We start from the raw sequence: 24708 nt of genomic DNA on the forward strand, positions 1-24708 counted from the left end.
TCATGAACGGACCAAGTCAGAGGGCTCCCTTCTCTGTTACCGGCCATACAAATTAAGTCTGATGAGGGCAGACGTATCCCAATTCCACAGTTTATGCAAACAGGTGAGGCCTCCTTGGTCTCCTTTCCATAGTATTCTCTGCCTGCCCCTTGGCCATACATATTGCCCTGATCCGGACTGGAGCACTCACTGCCACTGAAGAAGAGGACAGCAGAAAAGGTGCTCTAGAGATTGCCTGCCTTTCACCAATTAAACTTCATCAGTTGCAGCATTTCAAGGGCTTATCATTTTGCAATGTGTTGTACAAGCAAAGGGGAAAATTTCCTTTTATCCTGTTAACATAGGTGTAGCTGATGGCAACAATGCACCACACTATGAAGCAATCCAGCAAGGAGAAAACATGCGTAAGCTGTTGAGAAACACATAACAGCACCACAGGACTCAGCCAAACTCCATTTGTTGAACAACAGTTCATGTAGCACTGCACTGATGACACTGTTGCTCTAGAAAAGTTTTCCTTTGTGGGGTTTATACTAATTCACTAAATGCAAAAGCTCTAGTCTTGCCTTGATATATTATTTACCTTCTTCCAACATAATCAATGCCTATGTCCCCATCTCAATGGACATACAATAAGATGAAAAAAAAAAAAGATACAAAAGACCTGGACTGGACAGACTCTTTGTAACAATATAATCATCTGACAAACTGATGATCATGAAAAATTTCAATGCATGTGTTTGGCAGTGATGCCAAAACTTGAAGGAGAGGCATCAGACTCACAGGATTGGAAAGCTGAACAGCACTCATTTATTCCTGCTCTGCAAGGGTGTCAGACAGCAGCTCGCAATCACTAACACCATCTTCTGCCTAGCAAAGAGAAAGATATTATGGATGCACTCACAATCTGAACTGTGGCATCTCACTGATAACCAGTGTTATCTGTGGGTGGGCTTGAGGCTAAGTGTAAATGACCATAACTGGAAACACTCCAAATTCCTGAGAGCAACAGTGAAGAATTCGCTCAGCAAACTTGTACTAAACTTCAAAATGGAGACACTCTTGAGGGTTCTCTGACAATGATCTCAATGGTATTCCCTGTAAAGGGGTTCCCAATTGAAAATGAAATGAATCTCCCAAAATTTTACCAGGCAGCCATCAACATGAGGGGTAAAACAAAAACAAACAAAAAAACTATCCTAACAAATTCAGAGAGTATAGCAAAGACATCCAAAAGCTCCTTTTAAGAAATTAAACAGCACAATGTCAACACCACTCCTGTGACCTTCTGCTTGTGGAGTGCCAAGGACCCAGGGGCAGACCAAGAGATTCCTGTGGCCAAAGGTCAGAATCGAAGCAGACAGTACCTCGAGATTGCCTGTCAAGGGTCAAACCAGCATCCCCCAGAAGGCCCATCAAGGTGAAATGAGAAGGATATGGAAACTTTCCTCCCTGCTCATCTCCTGATCCAAGATATGTAGGTATATATTTTATAAACTTTCATTTTCTAAGATAATAAATAGAGAAATAATTGTTTTATTTTTCAAATAGTAATATGAACTAAACAGGTTCTATATACCAAAGACTAATTTAACTCTACAATACAGAACTAGAATCTACCTTGGTATCCTCCTTAAAAATAGATAAAAAACAACAGTTAATGAATGTGACCAGACTCCTGATAATACAGACTAAATTTCCCATTCTGCATATCCCAAGAAATTATCTTATACATATGGAATAAATGCAGTCTTTAAGCTAAAGACTAATGACAGTTAATGTAGAGTAGAGAAAAAAGAATTTTTATTAAGATCTCATCTGAAGTTTAATATGAAAAAAAGCAGCATCTCTGTGTGGAAATCTTCAAACATCTAGGTATCCAGAAATGCTATATCAGAGGATTGAAATTTTAGATGATCTAGTTTTTTTTCCACTTGTATGTAAAAAGAAGGGCCTTGAATTTTAAAAATTAAAAAGGAAAAAAACCTTAAATAGGAACGAAAAATCTAGAAGATTTTTAAGAGAGACTAGTTGGAATCAAGAAACTATATATAGTTCTGATCCACCAAGATGGTGGTATAATATATCCCAGCGTGCCCATTCCCCCCACAGAATCTTTGAACAATGAGTAAAAACAGGCAGAGCCACCTTCCTCAAACCTCCAGGAAACAGTTAAAGGGTTGCAGTAACTGGGCAAGTGCTGAATCAAGAAAACACAGCTTGAAAAACAGTAGCTGAAGCTTGTGGCGTACTTGCTGTCTACTCCCCCACCCCCTCCCTGGTGCGGTGTACAGCCAGCCTGTGTTTCCACTGTGGGTCCCTGGACCTGTTCCAGACTGAGCAGGGTAACCCCTATGCACATAATGGGGTGCCTGTATATCAGTGCCAATCTGATAGAAGCCTGAGACTGAACCAGAAAACCTGTCTTGGGCTCAACCTCCCAGAACTTATTCTGTAAGCAGAAGGAACTTGTGGACATCTAAAGCAGTTTAAGAAACAATTAAGTCAAAGTGGCCAGGGGCAGAGAATTACCTGCATTAAGTTCTATAACATAGCACCCAGGAGAGGGAGAATGTCATATCATAAGGAGTAGATGGAGCATTTGAGCTCCTGTAAATTTTAAATGGGGGAATTCCTAGGGCCATGAGCAAGCCAAAACCCAGGAAGAGAGGCAGTTTCCACACAGGCCCAAATAAGACAGAGAGGACCCAGCACTAGACCAGGCAAAGCAGAGCCAATTTGCAAAGACTGTGAAAGGTGTTTTTTGTTTTGGTTTGTTTGCTTTTATTAGCTCCTGGCACTCAAGGAAATCTGTCATATCACTATTTGGATACAAACTTAAGGGACAGTTCAGGGACTAAATCCCAGAATTAACACTTAGAAATTTTAATGTACAGTGTGTAACAAAAGATTACAAGACAAACAAGAAACAAACAAAACAAGAAATGCTGGCTCATCCAGGGCCAAAAAGATAAAAATCCAGAAACCATCAGCAAATAGGACTAGAGTTTGGACATACCAGACAAAGACTTATAAAAATGGATCCTCAATATTCTCAAGGAGATAAAGGAAAACTCAGAGAAAGAACTAAAGGGTATGAGGAAAACAATAAATGAACGATATGGGAACTGCGACAAAAAGAAATTTTAAAAAGGAACAAAACAGAATTACTAGAGTTGAAGACAACAATAACTAATATAAAAATTCCCTTGAGATATCTACATTTAAAAATGGTTTTCTGTAAAAAAGGCTGAATAGGGGATTATTCAGTGTGAGGGGATACTTAATACCAAACACTATGCAAGGAGCTAGATCTAGATTTCTGGCTCAAATTTGCCCCTTCAAAGGCCTGCTAGTGTAAAATGGGAGGAAAAAAAGCACTCAATGTTTATTTCCATTTTGAAATCTAGGACACGTGAATGAAGACATTAGAGGAGTGTTTGTGGATTTATTTTATAATTAGCAAAACTCTATGAAAAATCTGCCCATGCTAAGAAAAGTTTCTTCTGAGAAATGCATCCAGTTTAAAATTCTGAAGCTACAGACTGGCTCCATACAATTACAAAGCTCAGGCAATGGGGGTTTTGAGTTGTATTTTCTAACAAGTATGGATTGTTTTTACATTATTTAATATTGTATATGCTTTAAAATGTGAATAAAGTTAATATTATAGGCCAAGGCTTCTAGAAAACAAACAAAAAATGCCCTCCAAAGTTTCATCAGCCTATTAGAGCTGGCAGAAGAAAGAATCAGCAAACTCGAAGACAAGAACAACTGAAATGATTTAGGCTGAGGAGCAGGAAGAAAAAAGAATTTTAAAAGAATGAACAGAGACTAAGAGACGTGTGGGACACCATCAAGCATGTCAATATACATATTATGGGAATCCCAGAAGGAGAAAAAAAGAGCACAAGGGACAGAAGAAATACTCAAAGAAATAATATCAGAAAACTTCCCAAATTTAATGAAAGATATGAATGTATACATCCAAGCATCCCAACAAACCCCAAATAGGATAAACTCGAAAAGAACTACACCCAGACACAAAGTAATCAAACAGCTGAATGCCAAGGACAATGAGTTCTGAAAGCTGCAAGAGAAAGGCAACATGTTATATACAAGGGAGTCTCAATAAGATTAAGTATTGATTTCTCATCAGAATCATGGAGGCAAGAAGGCAGTGGGATGAAATATTTAAAGTTCTGCAAGGAAAGAGCTGCCAAAATAATTTTATATCTGGCAAGGATTTCTTTCAAAAATGAGGAGGCTTTAAGACATATAAACAAAAACTAAGGCAGTACATCATCACCAGACATGCCCTACAATAGAATGCTAAAGAGAGTTCTTCATACAGAAAGGAAAAGACACTAGATAGTGGTTCAAAGTGGCATAGAGAAATAAAGATCTCTGGTAAAGGTAACCAGTTGGATAATTTTAAATGCCAGTGCTGTTATATTGCATTTTCTTGGTATAAAACTCCACTTTTACTTCTTATAGGTTCTAAAATTCAAATCCATAAAAAGTAATGACACATTTATGGTTCTGGATGTACAATGTATAAAGACATAGTTTGTAATAAGTACAACAAAAAGGTAGGGGGACAGAGGAGTAGATGAACAGTGTATGTGTATGCTATCAAAGTAAAGTTGCTATCAGAGCAAACATGACTGCTGTAGATATAGGATTTTAAACAATGGGGAATATATGGGAATTCTATTTTCTGCATGATTTTTCTGTAAAGCTACAACTTCTCTAATTAAAAATGTTATAATAAAAAAAAAAACAAAACATGCTTCACAAACAAGTCAGAGATTGGTTTGTGAAATCAAAAGGCCTAAACTGAAGACTTGTGACATACATCACATCACTGTCAGTTGAGACCATAGAGATTACAAATAATAAAGAAAAAATGGAGGTCTCCTTACATAACTATCTAAGTAAAAGAATGTATGTAAAAAGAAGATCTTTAAAGAACTCAAATCTTAACTAGCAAGGTTCAGTTTATGAAACTGAAATACAACAAACCAGTTTTCTGAATGGGAGTTTTTTTTTTTCTTAATAAACCCCAAAAGTGCCATTCCATTAAGAAAAATGAATCTGAAATAATTATGCTCTTAGAACCTAGCAAGTATCAGTTTACAGATAACAATGTTTGCAAGACAATTACTTAATAACCTGAACTCTTGACACTTCTTTAAATCAGAGAAGAAAAATCTGCCAACAGTCAGTCTTTCCTTGTCACTTTATCTGGCACAATTAGATTCCATTACTGTAAGCCCTACTCTCAGAAAATAAACCATCATTTGGATTTTGATGTTTTGCAGACACATAAGTAATGTCAGTAAAGAATAATTCAACAACTATTTCCAATTCAATGGTTAATTTTTACTGAGAACCTATTCCAGCAATTGTTCTAAGTGCTTTATATTTAAGCTTATTTATTATAACAACCCTATCACAACAGATGCCATTATACTCCCCAATTTATAAATAATGAAAATGAGGCACAGAGAATTGACAGTCAATAAATAATAGGCTAAGACTTAAGCTAGGTTGTCTGATTCCAAACCTGAGCTCTTCCTTGTACTACATTTCACTTCCCTTAGAAGTAACGACAGAAGAGAGATTTAAATATAAAGAAACAGTAGTCCCACATCATCTCCTTGTTAAGTTATCCTCAGTGAGTCCAGTGAACTGGAAAGTAGGTGTTACAACTCTGCTGAAATTCAGGGCTCAACTGGCACATGGCTAGACCTAAGACTTAAGTCTCCGGTACATATATTTACTAAGTACAGTGCTAATTATAGGTTCAAAAAGGGGGAGGGGGAGGCAGAAGAGCCAGGGTAGAAAACCTATAAATGAATCTAACTCTGTTACACTGGAAAGCATAAATTCCAAAGTAAGGCTCACTGACAGGGTGCTGAATTCCTGAGCTGTATGCACTGCTTATAGTGTCTGGATGTCTCAAGAGCCCCCAGGAGCCCTGCCATTGGAGGCACTGTTTACTGTGGAAGTCAATGAGATCCTGCTGAGACTTGCATAAGCATAAACTCTGGGATGACTCCCAACTCACTTTGAGATAGCTCAACCATAAAAACTCATTTGTATTTACCATTTCCCCAGTTTGGTCAAGTCTTTTTCCAGATCGCAAGGAACAGAGAGTGTCTGCAACTGCAAGCAAGATTGTTTCATCCATCTGTCTCATGGGATCTAAGCTTCCTCTCAATTAGAAGCAGAGTGGGCATCGTCATCCCCAAATCCTCAACACTGGGGAATGAACAATGGACTAAGTAGACTTATTATTATTCTACTGCAGACATTATTATTCTAGCAATGGAAGAACTCTTATCATTGATACAAAGGTAGTGGCCACCAAAGGTTCTGAGGGATGGGAGAGGAAGAATAAGTATAATTTGGGGGCATATTTGGGACATTGGAGTCGTCCTCCATGACACTGTAGTGATGGATACAGACCACTGTTTATTTGTCATAACCTACAAAATTGTGGGACAGAGTGTAAAGTATAATGTAAACTGTAGTCCATGGTTAGTAGCAATGCTTCAATATGTATTCATCACTTATAACAAATGTACCATAGTAATGAAGATGTTAATGTGGGAAAGTGTGGGAGGGGGTGGGAGTAGGGCATATGGAAATCCCTTATATTTTTTGTGTAACATTTATGTAATCTAAAGCTTCTTTAAAAATAAAAAAAATAATAATTAAAAAAAGAAAAGAAAAAGAAATGGATAGTCCCATTAGTTTTACAAGTAACTGTTGAGCAAATCTGGGTGACTCTTCAATAACCAAAGAGGAATCTTAAAGGTAAAAATGACAAGATTTCTAGGGTAATGGCCCTGGAATTAGATGACTACATCATTTTCTTCCTACTCTTGCCTCCATCTAGACCAACTTTCCATTTTCTCTGTAATTTACAAGAAAAAATAGAGGAAAAAGTAAAGAGTGCTCTGTGTGTGTGTGTACATGTGCATGTGCTGGAGGATTATATCGAGAGGGAAAACAAACAAATATAGCGGTTAAGAAGTGAGAAACGGACTCAAGTTAGAAGAGGAAATGAATCCAAATGGTAACAACAGATTTAGGTTAGATCTCAGGGGGAATTCTTAGATGGCAGGGGTTGTTGAATATAATACCTAGCAAAATTTTTCTTAGTAACATCATTTCAAGCTTAAATGGGAATGATTTAGCTGTTGTTTTACTTAGAGGAAGAAGATATATTAGCTTTAATTAAGGTGGTCTCGGAGAAAGAAGATACATTAGCTTTAATTTAGGTGGCCTCTTACATCTTCCTGAAACATTCCCTTGGAAAGGCTAATAAACAAAAGCAGTCAGTACCTACTGGTGGAAAGGTGAACCCACTGAGGGACTGACTGTATGGACTACTCTGTCCCAAGATCATGTCTCAGTAAAAAGGATTCCCACTGGTATCTTCTGCATCCATAAAACCCTCCATTGCAACCTAAGGGTTCATTTCAAAGAATAGGAAAACAGGGACTTTTGTACCCTTTAAAGAAATCTCCCATTCTTCTTTTGCTCACTCACGTTTGCTCTCCCTCACCTTCAAGGCCTCCCTTTCTCTCCATCTAGCAGGTTTTTCTAATTTCACTTCTTGATTCCGTCTGGATGGCTACTGTCAAATCCCTTCTGCCCTCTGTATCCACAACTTCTCATTCTGAACCTGTCCCATCATTCTCTCCTTTTTGCATTAAGGCTGGACTGCACTGCAGAAAAAGGCCTACTGCTGTGGAGAACAGCGTCACTGCAAATTCATACTCTCTCCTCTCAGCTGGCCCTCACTGCAATTGCTAATCTGTGTCCTATTCAACTCAACATTGACCTGTTTCAGAATTCCAAATGTCAATTTTCTCGACAGTTCTCAGCATAGTAGCTCACTCTGGTGTAGAGAATGGAGAAAACTCAAATTTTTTCCTATTTAATAAGTGTTGTAAGATCTATGAAAAATTATCAAATTTAGTCTTTTATCCCATTCTCTTTACCCAATCTTGTTCTCCTTCAGTCCATTTTAAAAAAAGAATTAAAAAAAACATGGATAGTTTATTTAAAGCAATTCATACAAGAATATGTTTTTATAATAACTAAAATTTACACAGGGAAAAAAATCCCTATGCATAAAAATACTGAGACAAAATTCCACTTGTATCAATGAACCAGCTGTTTCATCCCTTGGATTTATAACTAACCATCTTCCTCTAACAAGATGCCAATGGATGGGGACAGTTCTGAGTAGGGCAAAGTGGCATGGCTCTGTGGAAAGGGTGCCAGCCTCTGCTTCAGGCCCAGGAGCTCAGACCCCCATGTTGCCCCTCTTCATTGGTTCACAGTTTCATCATCTAAATAATGCAAGACGATCAGAGGACATCTTAAGATTTCTTTCAGCTTTAAAGTTCCACAATTCTATGGCATCTGAAAGACTGTGAACAAGTTCAAGTCAAAGAAAACCTAGGAGAAAAATAATACAAATTTATAGCCAAGTACTATTTTTAATTGAGTACCAAGCTCAAAGTTAAGGAAAGGAACTGTCACTCCACCAGGGCTGCGTTCTCTGTGGAGAATTGTTAAAGGGGTCATTTTAAATTTTCTGGTATTGTACTGTAATTCTTTCCTGGTATATTTAAGTATAATTCAAAATACTTACTGCATTATATGCCATTATTATTTGGGATCTAGTATATAGGGTTTTAAAAGTGTAGTGGATAGTTTAATTTTCATTAAAAGTGTTATTTTTTAAAAGGTTTGATGTGATGATTATATGTTATTACCTGCAAGAATTTTTTAGTAGAATAAAATAAAGACTGAAAAAGAAAAGGGATTTTGAATTCTGCTTCTAAGTAAGATGAAGTAACAGAGATCAGATATACTCCTCATTTCATACAACAAGAAAACTGACCAAATATACAAAACAAAGGTTTTCACACATTAGACAACAGGCGGTGCGGGTCTGTGAACCTGATAGAAGAGAAAGAAAGTGAGCCCTAAAATGACACCAGCTTACTGTGTAGAGAGGTAGTTTCCAGACTAACAGAGGGAGGGGTAACCCAAACAGAGCTTAACAGTCTGGCTGAATTTGAGGAGACAAATTTAGAGTTTGAGGAGGAAAAGGTGGCCATAACTTGTGGGGCAAATTACCAGCAATGAGGAAGGCACACACAGAGAGATCTAGAGATCTACAGAATGGTCTCCTCAGTTTTTGGCCAAGTAGTTAACTGCATATGTATGAAAGGAAACTACTAGCTGGAAGAGTAAATTTGAAGACTTAATAATACAAATTATCTAAAATGAAAGTGGAGGAAAAAATCAAAAATAAAAAAAAAGAAAGAAAAAAGAACACAGCATCAGTAGCTTGTGTGACAACATCGGACAGTATAACACAGGTATAACTGTATTCCCATGGGACAGCAAAGGGGGAACAGAAAAAAATATATGAAAAAATATTAGCTGAAAAACGTCCCAATTTAATATAAACTATGAACTCACAGATCCAAAAAGTTTGACAAGCCCCAAGCAGAATAAATGTAAAGAAAACTATGCCAAAGCCCATCATAATTAACCTGCTGAAAAGTCATGAAAACAGAATAAAAGTAGTCCGAAAACAAAAGAAGGCATTATGTTCAATGGAACAAATAATGATAACAGACATCATTTTGTCTTCTGTCTTCACACCAGAAGATCAAAGAGAGCATCATTTTAAAGTCCTGAAAGAATAAACTGTGAGCCTAGAATTTTTTTATCCAGAAAAATTCCTTTCTAAATTGAAGGCTAAATAAAAGCTTAGATAATTCACCAAGAACATATCTACACTATCAGAAACATTAAAGCAAAATTTTTAAGTGGAAAGAAAATAATATCAGATAAAAATGTGGATCTATACAAAAGGAATAAAGAGCACAGAAATGGTAAATATTTGGATATTTACATTTTAATCTCCCATAAGAGAACTGTTTATTTAAAGCAAAAAGGAAAAAAACTATCATGAAATTTATAGAACATATTGTATGACAACAATAGCATAAATGAAGGAAAAGGAAAAACAAAGTATATCATTTTAAAAGGTTCTTACATTAAATGTGAAATAGTATAACAATGGAAGATTGTGAACCTTTAAAGATATATACTGTAAAACCTATAGCAACAACTAGTAAAATAAAACAGAGGTATAGCTAATAGGGCAATAGCAGAAATAAAACGAAATGATTAAAAAAAAAAAAAACTCACTCCAAAGAAGGCATAGAAAGAGGCAAAAAGAAACAGAGTAGATGAGACAAATAGGGGTGAAAAAGCAAATAGGAGATGTAAACCTCACTAAATCAATAATTGTATTAGCAGTAAATGATTTAAGCATCCCAATTAGGACAGATATCGTCAGAACCAACTCTAAGCTATGTAGAAGAAACTCACTTTAAAATAAAGTCAGAATAAGTAGGTTAAAAGTAAAAGGATAGAAAAAGATATACCGGCATTTAATCAGAAGAAAGCTGAGTGGCTATATTAATATCAAACAAAATACACTTCAGAACAAGGAATACTGCCAGCAACAAAGAGGGACATTTCATAAGGCTAAAGGGGTCAATTCATCAAGAGGACATAACAATACTAAATGTGTATAAACCTAATATCAGAGTTTCAAAATATATGAAGCAAAAGCTGATAGAAGTAACAGGAGAAATAACTATAGTTGGAGAGTTCAACACTCTTCTCAGAAATTGATACAGAACAAGACAGAAAATCAATAAGGATATAGAAAAGTTGAACAACACTATCAACCAACTTGACCTAAATGACATTTATAGAACACTCTAACCAACAATAGCAGAATATTCATTCTTTAAGTGCACATGAAGTATTCATCACAGCTGAATATATTTGGACCATAAATCAAGCCTCCATAAATTTAAGTAGACTGAAATTATGTAGAGTGCGTTCTCTGACCACAACAGAATTAGAAGACATTAATAGAAAGTTATCTGGAAAATCCACAAATACTTGGAAAATAAACAAACAACACATTTCTACATAACCAATTGGTCAAAAAAAGAAATCACAAGGGAAATTGGAAAATATTTTGAAGTGAATATAAAGAGAAAATACAACATATCAGAGAATTTATAAACTACAGCTTTAAAAAAAGGGATACACTAACAAATTCATCTTACAGAAGATTTTAGCTGAACTGAATCTAGTAATTAAGTAATGATTAAATATGGGTGGCTGTTATTCATTATTACATAAAAATGCTTAATTTACCAATGATTATTGAGAACCTCCTTAAAAGCAAAACACTGTACTGGCTAGTACAAGGAATACAAAGAAAGAAAAGCCAAAGTCTGCCAGGCAGTATTAAGGTGTCAAACCCATCTGCAGAGCCAAGCTGGAAGAGAAAGTAGGACAATGGAAGTAAAGGCAGCAGACCCTCCCATTGGGATGACCCAAGGAGGTGGCATGCAACTGGAAGGCTCTGGCTAGGCCCAGAAGCCTGGAACTGGATAGAGCTGTGGGAAGAGAAATAGGACTCTAGGCAGGGGCCCAACTTGACCTGTAGCAAAAAAAGCCAAAATGGCAGGCAGCAGGTGCAGAGAACAACAACTCACTCAGTTTCACCCCAGCATGGGCCACCTGTGGGAGGCAGCTTGGACTTGACTGTGAGGGCCTGGAGTGATTCGCAGTCTCAATGTGAAGTCAGTACACCTGAGTTTTAGTCCTGGACCTACTGTTTATTAACAGTGTGACCATTTCTCCATTTTTCTCAGGCTCACTTTCTCCTTCTGTGAAGTGGATTAAAACCATCACTGTCTGCCACTTAGGGTTACTGTGCAAGCAAATGTACTATAAAAGACACAAAGCACTATATTAAAATAAAGGCAAAGGGAAGGTCGTGAAGGTTTTGGAGAACTGGAAGATGAGTGACACAGGGCAATGGCACCCCAATGAAGGGAATGCCATGTAATAAGTGAAAGAACGTGGAAATAGAGCTACTCTTAGAGTGCAGGCAAGGAGGAACAGGGGACTCAACTGGTGAGGATGCAGTGAAAACACCAAGGAAGAGGTACCCACAGGAGCCTCTGTGAGACAAGCCATGGTGAGTCACCAAGAACGGAATGGAAGGCCAGAGGGGAGCAAAATGGAACAAAGCAGGGGATATCTGGGATAATTCTGACCCCTAAACAGGGAAGTCAGGAAATAGGGTTCATTTTGGTGGAGAAGGTATAATGCTTCCAAATGAACTATAATCTATACTTTAAGAAACAACTGACTGGGCAAAAACTCTTCAGTAATATATTTACTCCTGGAAACTACACATCTATTCTAAAAGCATCAGCCAAGCAACTTCTATATACAATTACACAAACACCATTCAGTAAAATACGGCATCTGAATTTCACCTCATCATTTTCTACCATTTATAAGTTTTATGCATGTTGTGATTTGATTAGAAAGCTGCAAAAATGCAAAACATCTGAATGAGGGCACCACAGAGAACTGCTAATATTATGGTAGCTGTATCAGAAGTCATCGCTGAGTAGATCTTTGGTGCAGAACTGGCAGAGCCAAAGGGGATATAAAGCAAACAGTATTGTGGAAGGAAAAAGCAAAGAATCATCTGTTACTGAGTTTTTTTTTTTAATTTTTAAATTTTTTTTAAAAAAATTCATTTAAAAAAATGCAGTGCATCAAGAAAGTCTAGTTCCCTGAATGCAACAAACAGACAGCTGTAATAGAAACACCCTTCTAAAATAAAGTATAACTGTGTGGGCTGTGGGTTGTGTTTGAATGAATTCAACGCCAATTTCAGAATTCACTACCTATGGCAACCAGACTAAAAAGTAAGGCTTATTTCACTCCAGTAGAACCACTCTCATGTACTTGGACCTGGCTCACTATGTGACAAAGAGAATGATCATTCTTCAAAATGAAAAAAATACATTTGAATAACGTTGAACAAAATTAGCTTAACTTTGACAGTCAAACATTTCCAAATATAGTAATAGCACCCAAAGTGAAACTGGGTTTGATATGATTAGCTTATTCCAGAGTAAATTTAATGGGTGGATGTTTGTTGCTTAGTGTCAACTGTGAAGGAGAAGTTTTTCCAAGTTTATGAAAGACACATTTAGAACAGGATCTCTTTCAGGCCCACTTATAACCTACTTTTAAGCCAATTGTAATAGCTATTAAAGGTCTGTCACTATAGCTTTTTGCTAACATTTCTGCTCCAAATCAGGATTAGTTTAAAAAGTGTACGTGTAGAAAGAAATGCATCCTGGGCATAAGTTATTTAACTTCTTTGCTGTGGCATGTAAAAACAAACCTCCAAAGGAAATAGAGAGGTGGGAGGAGAGGGAAACATCTGGATAGGCTCCAGAAAACTCACCCGTGCAAAGTCAAATGCATATCTGTAAATAAGTTTAAAGTTTGTAGAATCATTTAATAATGATCTTAAGTAATCCAAAGTATTTCTTAGTTTTTCTGTTGTATCACATCTAGAAAAACAGAACAAAGGCAAATTATAATCTGAGGTTGTTTTTATTAATTGGGGTATTAATATAAAACACAATATCAAAGGAAAAGAATAAAACCCTGAAGCAGGAACACACCCATATTTCTTTTCTACACTATTCCAAAAATTTTTTTAATGTATAGAAAAGTTGAAAGATAGTTAGCACCCACAGACCCATCCCCTTGATTCGACAATGGACGTTTTGTCATATGTGCACTCTCTCACATGATAATCTTTTTCTGAACCATCTCAAAGTACACTGCAGACTTCATGACACATCACGTCTAAATCAGCCTGAACCTAGGAGCATAAGGGTATTCTCCTACTTAACCACATACCATCATCACTCTTAACAGTATATCAAATGTTTAATTTTCTTACCTAATATATAGTCCATTTCCCCAATGTCCCCCAAATTTTCTGTATAGTTGTTTCTTTTATTCAGTCCAGGCAGGATCCAGTCAAGATGATCATGCACTGCTTTTAGTTGTCCTATCTTTTAGCTCCTAGAAGAGTGTCCTGACCTTTTCTATTTTTCTTGGCATTGTCATTTTTGAAGAGTCTAGAGCAGCTATTTTATAAAATCTCAATTTGTTCTAGGATTTCCCATGATTATATTTAGGTCCTCAACAACCTTTCACCCAGTGGTTTTAGCATCCAATGATATATGCCTGAATCAATTGCTATATTGGCAGATGCAAAACGGTGGTTTTCTAATTCTATCATTCCTTCTATATTAATCTACAAAGAAGAGCTCTGCCCACCACTTTTTTTTTTATTGTCTGGGTTTATGGATTTTTGTTTTAAATTCAGTGGACATAATCTGTTACAGTCTTTGTTTGTCTCATTTTTGTTTGTTTTGATGCACAAACAGCCCCAATTTGGGCAATAGTCCCTTCAAGCTGACTCCAGGGTCCTTCTGATATGTCCCTATCAGTCTTTTGAGTAATTCCTTGCTTTCTGGCACAAGATGTTTCAGGCCACGTTGTACTTTCTCTGTTTCCAGACTTGAAATTTCTCCAGGGAGCACTAGGGATGATAACCTATTTTTAACTGTAACTGTCACACAGTTTACTTCTCAAAAGGAAGTGGACTAATTGGCTATTTTTACAAATTAATTTTCTGTTTCTAGTATCTAGCCCTTAAAAATGAGAACTAAGAATCACCATTTTCACTGACAATATTAAAGGTGTTCAATGCTGGATGTGTTCCCTTGTGTTTTTCTTTAGCACTTTTACCTACTATCAACTATAGACAAGTAAGAAAATACATATCGCAACTATTAGCAGTATAAATTTATAAATTAAAATATGCTTCAAAAGCAGACTTGGCCCAGTGGTTAGGGCGTCCATCTACCACATGGGAGGTCCGCGGTTCAAACCCCGGGCCTCCTTGACCCGTATGGAGCTGGCCCATGCCCAGTGCTGATGCGCGTAAGGAGTGCCCTGCTACGCAGGGGTGTCCCCCGTGTAGCGATGTCCCACGCACAAGAAGTGCACCCTGTAAGGAGAGCCGCCCAGTGCGAAAGAAAGTGCAGCCTGCCCAAGAATGGCGCTGCACACATGGATAGCTGACACAACAAGATGACGCAACAAAAAGAAACACAGATTCCTGTGCCACTGACAACAACAGAAGCAGACAAAGAACACGCAGCAAATAGACACAGAGAACAGACAACTGGGGGGGGGGGGGGTGGAGGAGAAAAATAAATAAATAATCTTTAAAAAATATGCTTCATAATAAAGCACAGATTTTTCAGCAATAAATTTGTGAAAACTTTTTTATAGATAACTACAAATTAGCTTTATTGAGATAATAAACCATATGAAAACTGAAAAATTAGAGTAAATGTTTAATTTCTAAGGACCAAGAACAATTTAAAAAGCCCCTTTTCCCCCTCTGATGTTTAGAATTAAGAAGTTTAAAATTAGACTATTATGCAAGTCAGAAAAAACTTCAAGGGACTGACACATAAACTGAGAACTTAAAGATTAGTATAAACTGTATTTGGGGTGGGGGAAGACAAAGCTCTCTATGTAAGAAACAGCAGGTACAAAGGCCTAGTGGCAGAAGGAAACATGGTAATTCCAAAGGACTAAAAGAAAACATTGCAGCTAGAATGGAAAGAGTAAGAGTATAAGATGAACTGGGAACAGAGGTGGTGCTAGACCAAAAAGGGCTTTTGTCCCCCACAGTGAATAATTTTTTATTGAATCCTAGAAACAACAGAAGCTGTCTCACATCCTGGGAGAGAGCACAATTAGACCTACATCTTGAAAAGCTCACTCTGGCTCTCTTTAGAGAAGGGTTTGAGAAAGGAATAGAAGACATACCAATATCCCGGTTAAAGATTTTGCCAGATGCCAAATGAGGGGTGATGGAGACTAGAAGAATACACAAGAAAGCATTAAATTGGAGGCAGGAGCTTGGGCAAGGTTTATTTTGCATTGGGTGCTCAACTGTGTGACTTTTTATCATTTGTATATAAAAATTCCATAATAATTTAATAATAATGATAGAGGGTAAAAAAAAAAAATGGAAACCAGGAAACTTAAAACCATATTAGGCCCAAGTTCCTGTTCTTCACTAGAAAGGAAGAACAAGAACAAAAGTCAGGAAATCTGCCAGATTTTGGCTGAAGTTTAGTTTAGTCCTTCCCAGTGAGGGGAAGAGCAGTCATTTGTTTTAAATGATGCAGGACAGTAACAACTCATTAAGATAACCACTACACAGCTAAACGAAAATAAGAACTGTATTTGGGGAGACCTGCAAGGCCAAATGTGAAGTTCTGCGGCATGCCTGGGAGCAAACTACGCCACCCTGGCCGAAAGATGTCCCCATGTTTGAAAGATGCTCAGAGGGCTTCTCGGGAGTGGAGAAAACTAATAATTCTCTCTTTTTCTAAACATAAAATGTACAAAGTAATTTTCCTGTTTCATATATCTGTTAAGGATGGTTACAGAGGATTATCTGGACTCACCCCCTTTAGGGAAAGAGGAACCTGAGTCAGTCACCCTGCCCAGAAGGCACCACAGGTTGCCATCTAGTGGCCACTCACCAAGAACATCTGCAGGGGGACTGGACTAACAAAGGGTGTGAAAAGTTTAACAAGGGGGCCTGAAACTTTTTAGAAAGTAGTCATGTCTTAGATCTGAGTTTCCCCAGATTTTCTCTGTACCATGTACGATAAAACTCAAAGTACCACAACTATAAGAAGCATAATTTCCAAAAAAAAAAAAAAAATGCATACCTAATGTGGGATTATTTCTTATTTGAGTTTTGCTGTGTAACAGATTCATAAATAACAGATATTAGGAGAATATCTCTCAAAGATTATAAAATCTGACTCCTAAACATTAGCAAAATCAATTTACTGTTAGAAACTTTATATCAAATTTTCTAAGGGTTATGCCTCTGAGGCTGACAAAACAGCCTTTAAATACTTGCCACACTCTTAAGTGTCGGCAGATGTAGCTCCTGGCAGACAAACAGGCCCACTTGCAAAGACGCATTCATGAAACCAAGCTCAGAGGCAGTGCATCCCCATGACCCGCAGACAGGCCTTCACCCCTTCACTTAAGTCAGCCCACAGGTATTTTTCAGCCATCATCAGACTTAGCTACAACTCTTAACACTTTTTATTTTTTAGCTTAAATACCCTCAACAGTTTAATTTGTCAGAGATAACCTTTACCACCCTTTGAAACAAAGCAATAAATGAAACAATCAATCAAAACAAGGGCTGTGACTTCTCTAAAACTGATGTAAGGAGTTTCAGATGCACGTTTCCTATGAGCTGCTGTCATTTCTTTCAACACTCTCACAAAATAGCACATGTTCTAGACTGACAGGTCTTTAAAAGGCCATTCACACAAGTCATCTCCAGTGTCAAGAAGACTGATTTCTAAGGGTTTGGGTGCAAGCTACATTTCACACTTAGCCTTCCAGATTTTGAAGACCTTAGGAAATGGCAGAACTGGTTCAAACTATGGTTCTAAAACTCATGGTTTTTCCATTTTTAGCATATTCCTACTTTTCAGTAACAATGTTTTAAAAACTTACCACTTAGATAAAAAACACCAATGTGTACTATAAATACAAATTTGTCATATATATTTTAATTCCAGTTTTTCTGAAGATTTATAGAATACTTTTTATTTGACATGATTTTTATAGAAGAATATTTCTTTTTCAGTTGCAGCTGTCTCCTTCATAACTTACTACTGCTAAGGTTTTTTAACAAGATGCACCTCTCTGCACCTTGCTTTCAAGGTACTTCATTTAGTGGTTGTAATCTGGATGGAGAGCAGATTTCATTAAATTTCTTTCTTTTTTTTTAGGAGGTACCAGGGATTGAACCTGGGACTTTATACATGGGAAGAAGGCACTCAACTACTGAGTTACATCTGCTCCCCAGATTTAGTTTTAAAATCTATTCTTTTCTTCAGGTGACTGAATATTCAGGGGAGTGAGGAGCTTTAAGTATTAAAGGAAACCATTTTATGGAAATCTGTCAGATCCTTGAAATTTGTACTTGTATACTTCAAATACTAATTTACTTTTTTCCTTGTGTTTAAGAATCCAACACATAAGTGTTTCCAGTTGTTTCCATCCAATTTTGTCTAATTTCCAGAGATGGTCAAAAAGTTGCTCCTTTTCAGCCCTCCTGCTAAGAAGGGCTAGAGCAGGTTGGCTTGTGCGAGGTCCTGGCAGTGAAAGCAACTGTGTGGAGGATGCACCAGAAGAAATGGTGTGAACATACTGTCCTTTGGTTACCTGGCAGTTAGCCACGGCCTGCTTCATAAAAACCTCCTGGGTTGCCTTGTTGTTTGCAGCCTTGCCATTCCAGGTGGCAATGAACTGGCCTACAGGGTCTGTCCATAAGAGAAACTTAATTTCCAAGGTCTTGTTAGAGGGCAAAGGTTGACAGCATTGAGGTTGAGAGTGGCATCCTCTTCACTCATGCTGCCAGACAAAAAGCAAATGCCAGGAACAGCAACAGGAACAGTGCGGTGAAGAGCTGTGACGGTGACCATAGCCACTTGCTCTGTAATATACTTCTTGGTACAGGCATGTTCAGCAGGCACATGCTGGACTTTATTTATTGGGAATGACCTCTGGTTCAACATTAGGTACCAATCCATTCTGTTGGCACATGCTGGTATAGTAGTTCAGGGTAAAGGTATTTTCCTCGATAGTAAGGTTGGATGGACACTGGTTGGCAATTCTCAGCACAGTGCCCCATTTCCCAAAGTCAGCACCATCCTTCTTGTCCTTAGCATAGCATTCAGAGAGGCTGTAGTGCCCTTGAATGGTGGTTTCTTTGTGCCTGCAAGAGGAGTAGCTCCTTGATCGAACTTGATTCCCACCATGATACCCTTTTCCTTGAGGATGTTTCTAAACAGTTTTCCCTGGCTGTCCTTCTGGTATAGGGTCTCAAGGAAAAGGATCACATTTCCTGTGATGGTTAGGCTAATGTGTCAACTCAGCCAGGTAATTGTGCCCAGCTGTTTGGTCAAGTAAGTACTAGGCCAATTGTAATACAGGGACATTTATAGGCTCAAGTCATTAGTGAGTTTACTGCATAGATGGCTGATGACATCTACATTGACCAGGGAGATTGCTGCCAGCAATGTGTGACACTTTATCCAATCAGTTGAATGCCTTAAAAGGGGAAGTGAATTTCGGCATTTAGAGGGAATTTCGCAGCCCGTATTTGGACAGCCAATGTCTCCCACAAACTCATCAGGACCCTCATTGGATTTTCATGGTTGCTCCTGGTTTGCAGCCTCCTTGCGGAACTTGGACTTGTGCATCGCCATGGTCATGTGAGAGAATCTTATAAATTTCATACTATTCACAGTTATCTCCTGTTGATTCTGTTTCCCAAAAGAACCCTGACTAATACACCTCCGATGTTCCAACTGACAGAATTGTCCATGGTGAAGAGCATTTCTAAGAACTGCCGGTGGTTCGCTTTTGAGTTCTCCACCTTGATCCTCTGCAGGCAGTTTCCCAAGGTGTCTACATACTCATCTGTAGCCAGGACCCCTTTTTCATTTGCAATAATGAGCTGGGCAATTTCAGAGAGTTCCTTCTTCTGTTCTGGGGTGAGGGCTGGAAATTGGTGGGCCATGGTGACAGGTAGTTTGGGAGAGGAGAATCTTCTCAGATGTCAGAAGCCATGGGTGAGGCAGCAGTTGCCAAATAGTTAATACCAGTTTTGAGTCCAAAATATTCACAGGACAGGTTTAATAAAAACTAAAAATGGGCAAAAAATCCAAAATAGAAAACAAAGCAGATAATTCAAAACACTGATTACTTTAGACCATATGAAAGAGTTTCCCCCCGAGTTTTCTTCTTTATTGGATGCTCATACCTTAATTACACAGAACTTATTTAATTTAAAAGACATACAAAGAAGCAGGCTTATTACTTACTGTTGGATCTTTCCCTTGAACATTGTTTCCAAGCCTCTTGCCCCTCATAGACTTCAATTATTCACATTTTTTGTTTCCTCCGGGCCTACGATACGGTGCTTGGCACATCACTCATTCAAGTGTTAGGCAAGCAAATGACTAAGTTAGGGAGGCTAGGAGAGGGGTGTCTTCAAACTTGAAAATGGACTGCTTTTGAACTACAAGGAATCTTAAAGGTTATTCTGAAAAATTATCTCTACCTCATTGGTGAGGAAACTAATATCAGAATTTCCTATCACAAAAAGAAAGCAGATTCCTCAATGACTTTGTAGTCGATTGTCCTTGTCACCAAATTCTGAATTGCAAGGACCAAGTAGCAGCTTGCTACAGGAACCCACCTGACACGACCTGTGTCACACATCATGGCAAGAAGAATTCCCACTAAAGAACCTGACAGAGATGTTCCAACTAGATTTCTAGGAAACTGCTCACTCACTTCCCAAGGGAGCATATCCCTCAAATCATGCGAGTAAGCCCTGGTATCCTGGAATATTCCTATGTAAAGGCAAATGTAAGAAAGAATCTAAAACTATACCAATGTGCATATTATACCATTTTAAGACAAATGAAACTGTGCCTGAAAAAAAGATGATGGTGACTCTCCTCTTAAGCCTTAAAATAAAGTTTTGAGATCATCATGCATTCATCATTACTAGAAAAAAGAGCAGCTGTATTCAGAAAGCAAAAAAGAACACCAACAAGAAAAATAATGAAAGCTAGTTAGCTTAAAATCATAAGCTGATTCCCAACATGTCAAACACAATTTTAAGGAGATTCCAGAAGGACATAACCCTGGAGGATGCCAAGAGGGAAGTGTATTTGTAAAAGGATGATTATGCATTTACCTAAAACTCATTTGCCACCAGACAACAGTTGTCAGAGTAAGAAATGTGACTTCAGAATCAGAAGTCTTGGGTTTTCACATCTCCCCTCTAAACTGCAGTTTCCTCATTTGTAAAAAGTGCAGGATAAAACCTGATCTGTCTTCCTCACAAGGTTGCTGTGAGGTTCAAATGGGAGAACAGTGAAAAGCCTACAGATTACTAAAGCACAATGCAAATAAAGCATTATTAATAACAAATGGGCAATAATATTAAAAGTTGACAATTCCAAAATTATTTAAATAAACCCATATAATCATTAACTTCAATTTTAATCCAGTAAAAATTAAAGTCTGTTATTCCTAGTTAAAGTGAAAAGAAAAAAGTCATTCCAAGTACTTTAGATCAAAGTTACTATTTAAGAATTAACATCTAATACCATTGAAATGTTTAATCACCCACCACAACTGTATCCTTCCAAGTATAATATGGAATAACAACTTATGTTTTCTTGAGTGAAACTTAGCAAGCAAACACACACACACACACGCACACACACAAACACAAAAGGAATACATAAAACCACTGATTTTTTTTTTCTTATTCTGGACCAAGTAACAGATTATTATTATTATTAATCACTAGAGTAATCAATAAGCTAGAATCAGATATATAAAATAGAATATATAAAATATTTTCATTGATAAAAGTTCATTTTAGTTAACTTTTTCTCACCAACTGTAAACCAGAACCCTTACTTTTTAAGCTCTAGACTTGTATTGTCTAATAGGTACATGTGACTATTAAGCATTTGCAAATTAAGAATGCAAACTGAAATGTGCTATAAATGTAATGTATACACCAGATATTAAAGACCTGGTACAAAAAAAAAAGAATGAAAAATACCTCACTGATTTTTTATATTAATTACATGTTAAAATGATAATATTTTGGATATTTTGAGTTAAATAAAATATAATATTAAAATTAACTTCACCCCTTTCTTTTTACTTTTCTAATGTGGCTATTAGAAAATTTAAAATTATATATGGGGCTCACATAGAGGAGCAAAGTGGTTTCTTTCTACTGGACAGAGGTGCTTTATAAGAATACTAAAATAAACAATACATAAATACATTATATATAAAAACTTTACTTGCTAAAACAATCCATAAGAGTCCTCTCTTCCTTATCACATAAAAATGGGTCTTGGCCTTTATTTCTTTGGCCATAGATGAAGCTTGCCCAGACCACCTGATTTTCTTCCACTCACCCAACCCAGGCTCCCTGAAGTCCCAGGAAGGCAGCAACTACCTCCAGGAAGCAGGGACCCCATTAGTGCAGTCTCGGGACTTACTGTAGAGAAGTCATTCCTTTTAACCATTCCTGTAGCGTAAAATAACCCATGTTCTGTGCATCTAATTTCCAGGCCAGGACAAGCATAACTACCTGTTTAAAAAAAAAAAACGAAAAAACACACACAAAAAGGAAAAACATCAAATCAGAATGACAAATCTCAGAAATTAAATACATTAACATCTTGCCAAATGCTTCTGCTCATTGTAGTAGTAGTACAGCCACTGAAATGTGAACAGTGTAACTTCAAAAATAAGATCTAGCTTGGCAAACATCTAAAATTTTGATAACACTCTGCTGACAAGGGTTTTGAAAAATACATACTCTCATGATACGTGATGACAGAAGAATAATGTGATTAGCCTCTTCAGAAGGCAATTTGGCAGTATCTATCAAAATTACAATCAGTTACTGACTTAGCAATTCTACCTATGGAAAGTTACCTTATGGGTATACCTGTACATGTTTGCAAAGATATCTATTCAAAAAAATTTACTGAAGCACTATTTGTAGTAACAAAAGACTAGAAAAAAACAGATGTCCATTAATAAGGGACTAGACAAATTCTTCTTTGCTATACATTCCATACTATGTCACCATTAAAAAGAAGAAAGCAGAGCTACACATAAGAAAGAAGAAAGCTACACAAATAAGGAGGGTGGTGGGAGATATGTAGTGGACTCGTATCACACATACTTAATGTTTGTAAATTCAACTACATACACTGGGGCAAATTATTTTAAACTAGCCAGATATGCCACTGAGATAGTACTCAGCCCAGGATGAGTGGCGTGCCCTAACCACTTCTCAGGGAATGTCACTCACAGAGTGAGCCCCTACACAGGCTTTGAGTCACTAAGGATTTTCCAAGGGTAAATTTGAGTACTTACAATTTTTACTGATGTACCAACTTTCAAATCTAATTCCTTGCACATTTTGAGGGCACGTATAATTATAAAATAGATAAGTAAAATAAACGACAGCCTAAGCATCTCTCAAGCACACTAATTTTAAAGAGGAGTCCAGAATACCTATAAATAGTATAACAAATAGTTCAGTTTACAAAATGGCTGCACAATGAGTCCTTTTGCCAAGAGGTTAACCTGTCAATGAGAAAATAAGTTGATATTTTAAATGATGACTGAGTTTCTTAATCAACCCACAAAAGCATAATTTTAAAAATATGTATAATGTACCATGAAGATCCCAAGCTCTGAGCCCAAGACACAGGGGTAAGAGGGCAAAGAGTACCTAAGAAAAACGATTTAGCAACATACCAGGTTACAATGCAAAACCAACAACTGCTGGCCCACGCTCTCACACAGCTCAGATTCTGGCTGGGATGGCAGACATTAAAGAAAGTAACAAGATGCAGGGAGAATGTATAACAGAGGAAATGGGGAGGGAGGTATCAGAGAATGCTTTACTGAAAGTTGAAGAATGATTAAGAGATGCCCAGGTAAAAAAGATCCTTGAATGGGTCCAGAAAAAAAAAAATTCTAGCATCACCACCTTGGAAAAAGAGTGCCTGGGAATAGAGGCTTAAAAGGAGATCCCCGCTGAAGAAGAAGGTAGGGAGAAGCCACTCATGAATGGTCATTTTAATATTTATACAACAAAAGTTTGTAAGTTAGGGACAGTCTGTGTGGCTCTTGAATTCAGTGATTCTTGATCTCATTCCAGAAAGGAAGTAATAGGATTGTGTTGATCTGTATGTTCACATTAAAAAAACAAACAAGCAAAACTTAACATCTTCTACCTAAACGGCCTGAAAGTCAAGCCTCAAGACTTCGAATGATCCCTGCTAAGTTAGATGTTCTGTAAATCAGCAGAAACACACAGGGCCAAGGGAGATAGGAGAAGTGAGCTGAGAATAAATGTCCACTTTTCTACAAATCTTTGAAACACCAGTATCAGATAAGAATTGTGGTTGTAAGATAGTTTTAAGATTAAAAAGATACATATTTACGAGGAGAAAAACAGGATTAAAAAACACCTAAAAACTTAACAGAAAATCAAAAGTTGATAAAGTATCAAGATCCTTTCACTAGTCTGTTTTACTAGCCTTTTCTCTCCCTTAATAGCAAAAAGCAAAATGCCACTGAAGAGATGTCAAACTCAAGGCTGTTACCATTGGTCTGAAGGTTTTGATTTCTAATTTTTACCTTATTTTTCTAATAGTAGAGACTAAAGAAGTTGAAAGAGAGATGAAACAATTTTTTTTTCTCTTTTTTAAAGCTAAAGTATGCCACCAGGAAACATAAAAGGAGAAACTACCTTTTGGTGCTGCTTTATTACCTTTTTAGCGTCCATCAAATGGGAAGCTAATAAAAGTAGCACATGGAATAGGCAAAACATATATTCAGGTTCACCAATACAATATCAGGCCTTGCTCCATTAAACCTTAAGTATGACATTTATCCAAACTGACATTTATCAAAAATGCACATATAGTAATCTTTCACTGGATCCCTACTAACAGGAGGTTCCTAAAAGATCTGAAAATAACCTAAAATAAA

At 37.2% G+C, this 24708-nt stretch overlaps 1 protein-coding gene and 1 pseudogene across 8 annotated transcripts in view; both read right to left on the minus strand.

Moving 5' to 3' along the window:
• Window positions 1-24708, minus strand: part of DCUN1D4 (defective in cullin neddylation 1 domain containing 4) — a 129376-nt gene that overhangs the window by 7121 nt on the left and 97547 nt on the right. For all 8 annotated transcript variants that reach the window (XM_058298823.1, XM_058298830.1, XM_058298819.2 and 5 more), the window contains exons 7-8: window positions 22191-22282; window positions 13409-13517 (exon numbers count right to left, since the gene is read on the minus strand). In XM_058298823.1, coding sequence (XP_058154806.1) covers window positions 13409-13517; window positions 22191-22282 — 201 coding nt within the window. The remainder of the gene's footprint in view (window positions 1-13408; window positions 13518-22190; window positions 22283-24708) is intronic.
• LOC101437711 (fructose-bisphosphate aldolase B-like) lies at window positions 17895-19754 on the minus strand (annotated as a pseudogene).

This window comes from Dasypus novemcinctus, chromosome 1 (assembly GCF_030445035.2).
Source record: "Dasypus novemcinctus isolate mDasNov1 chromosome 1, mDasNov1.1.hap2, whole genome shotgun sequence".
Classification (NCBI taxonomy): domain Eukaryota; kingdom Metazoa; phylum Chordata; class Mammalia; order Cingulata; family Dasypodidae; genus Dasypus; species Dasypus novemcinctus.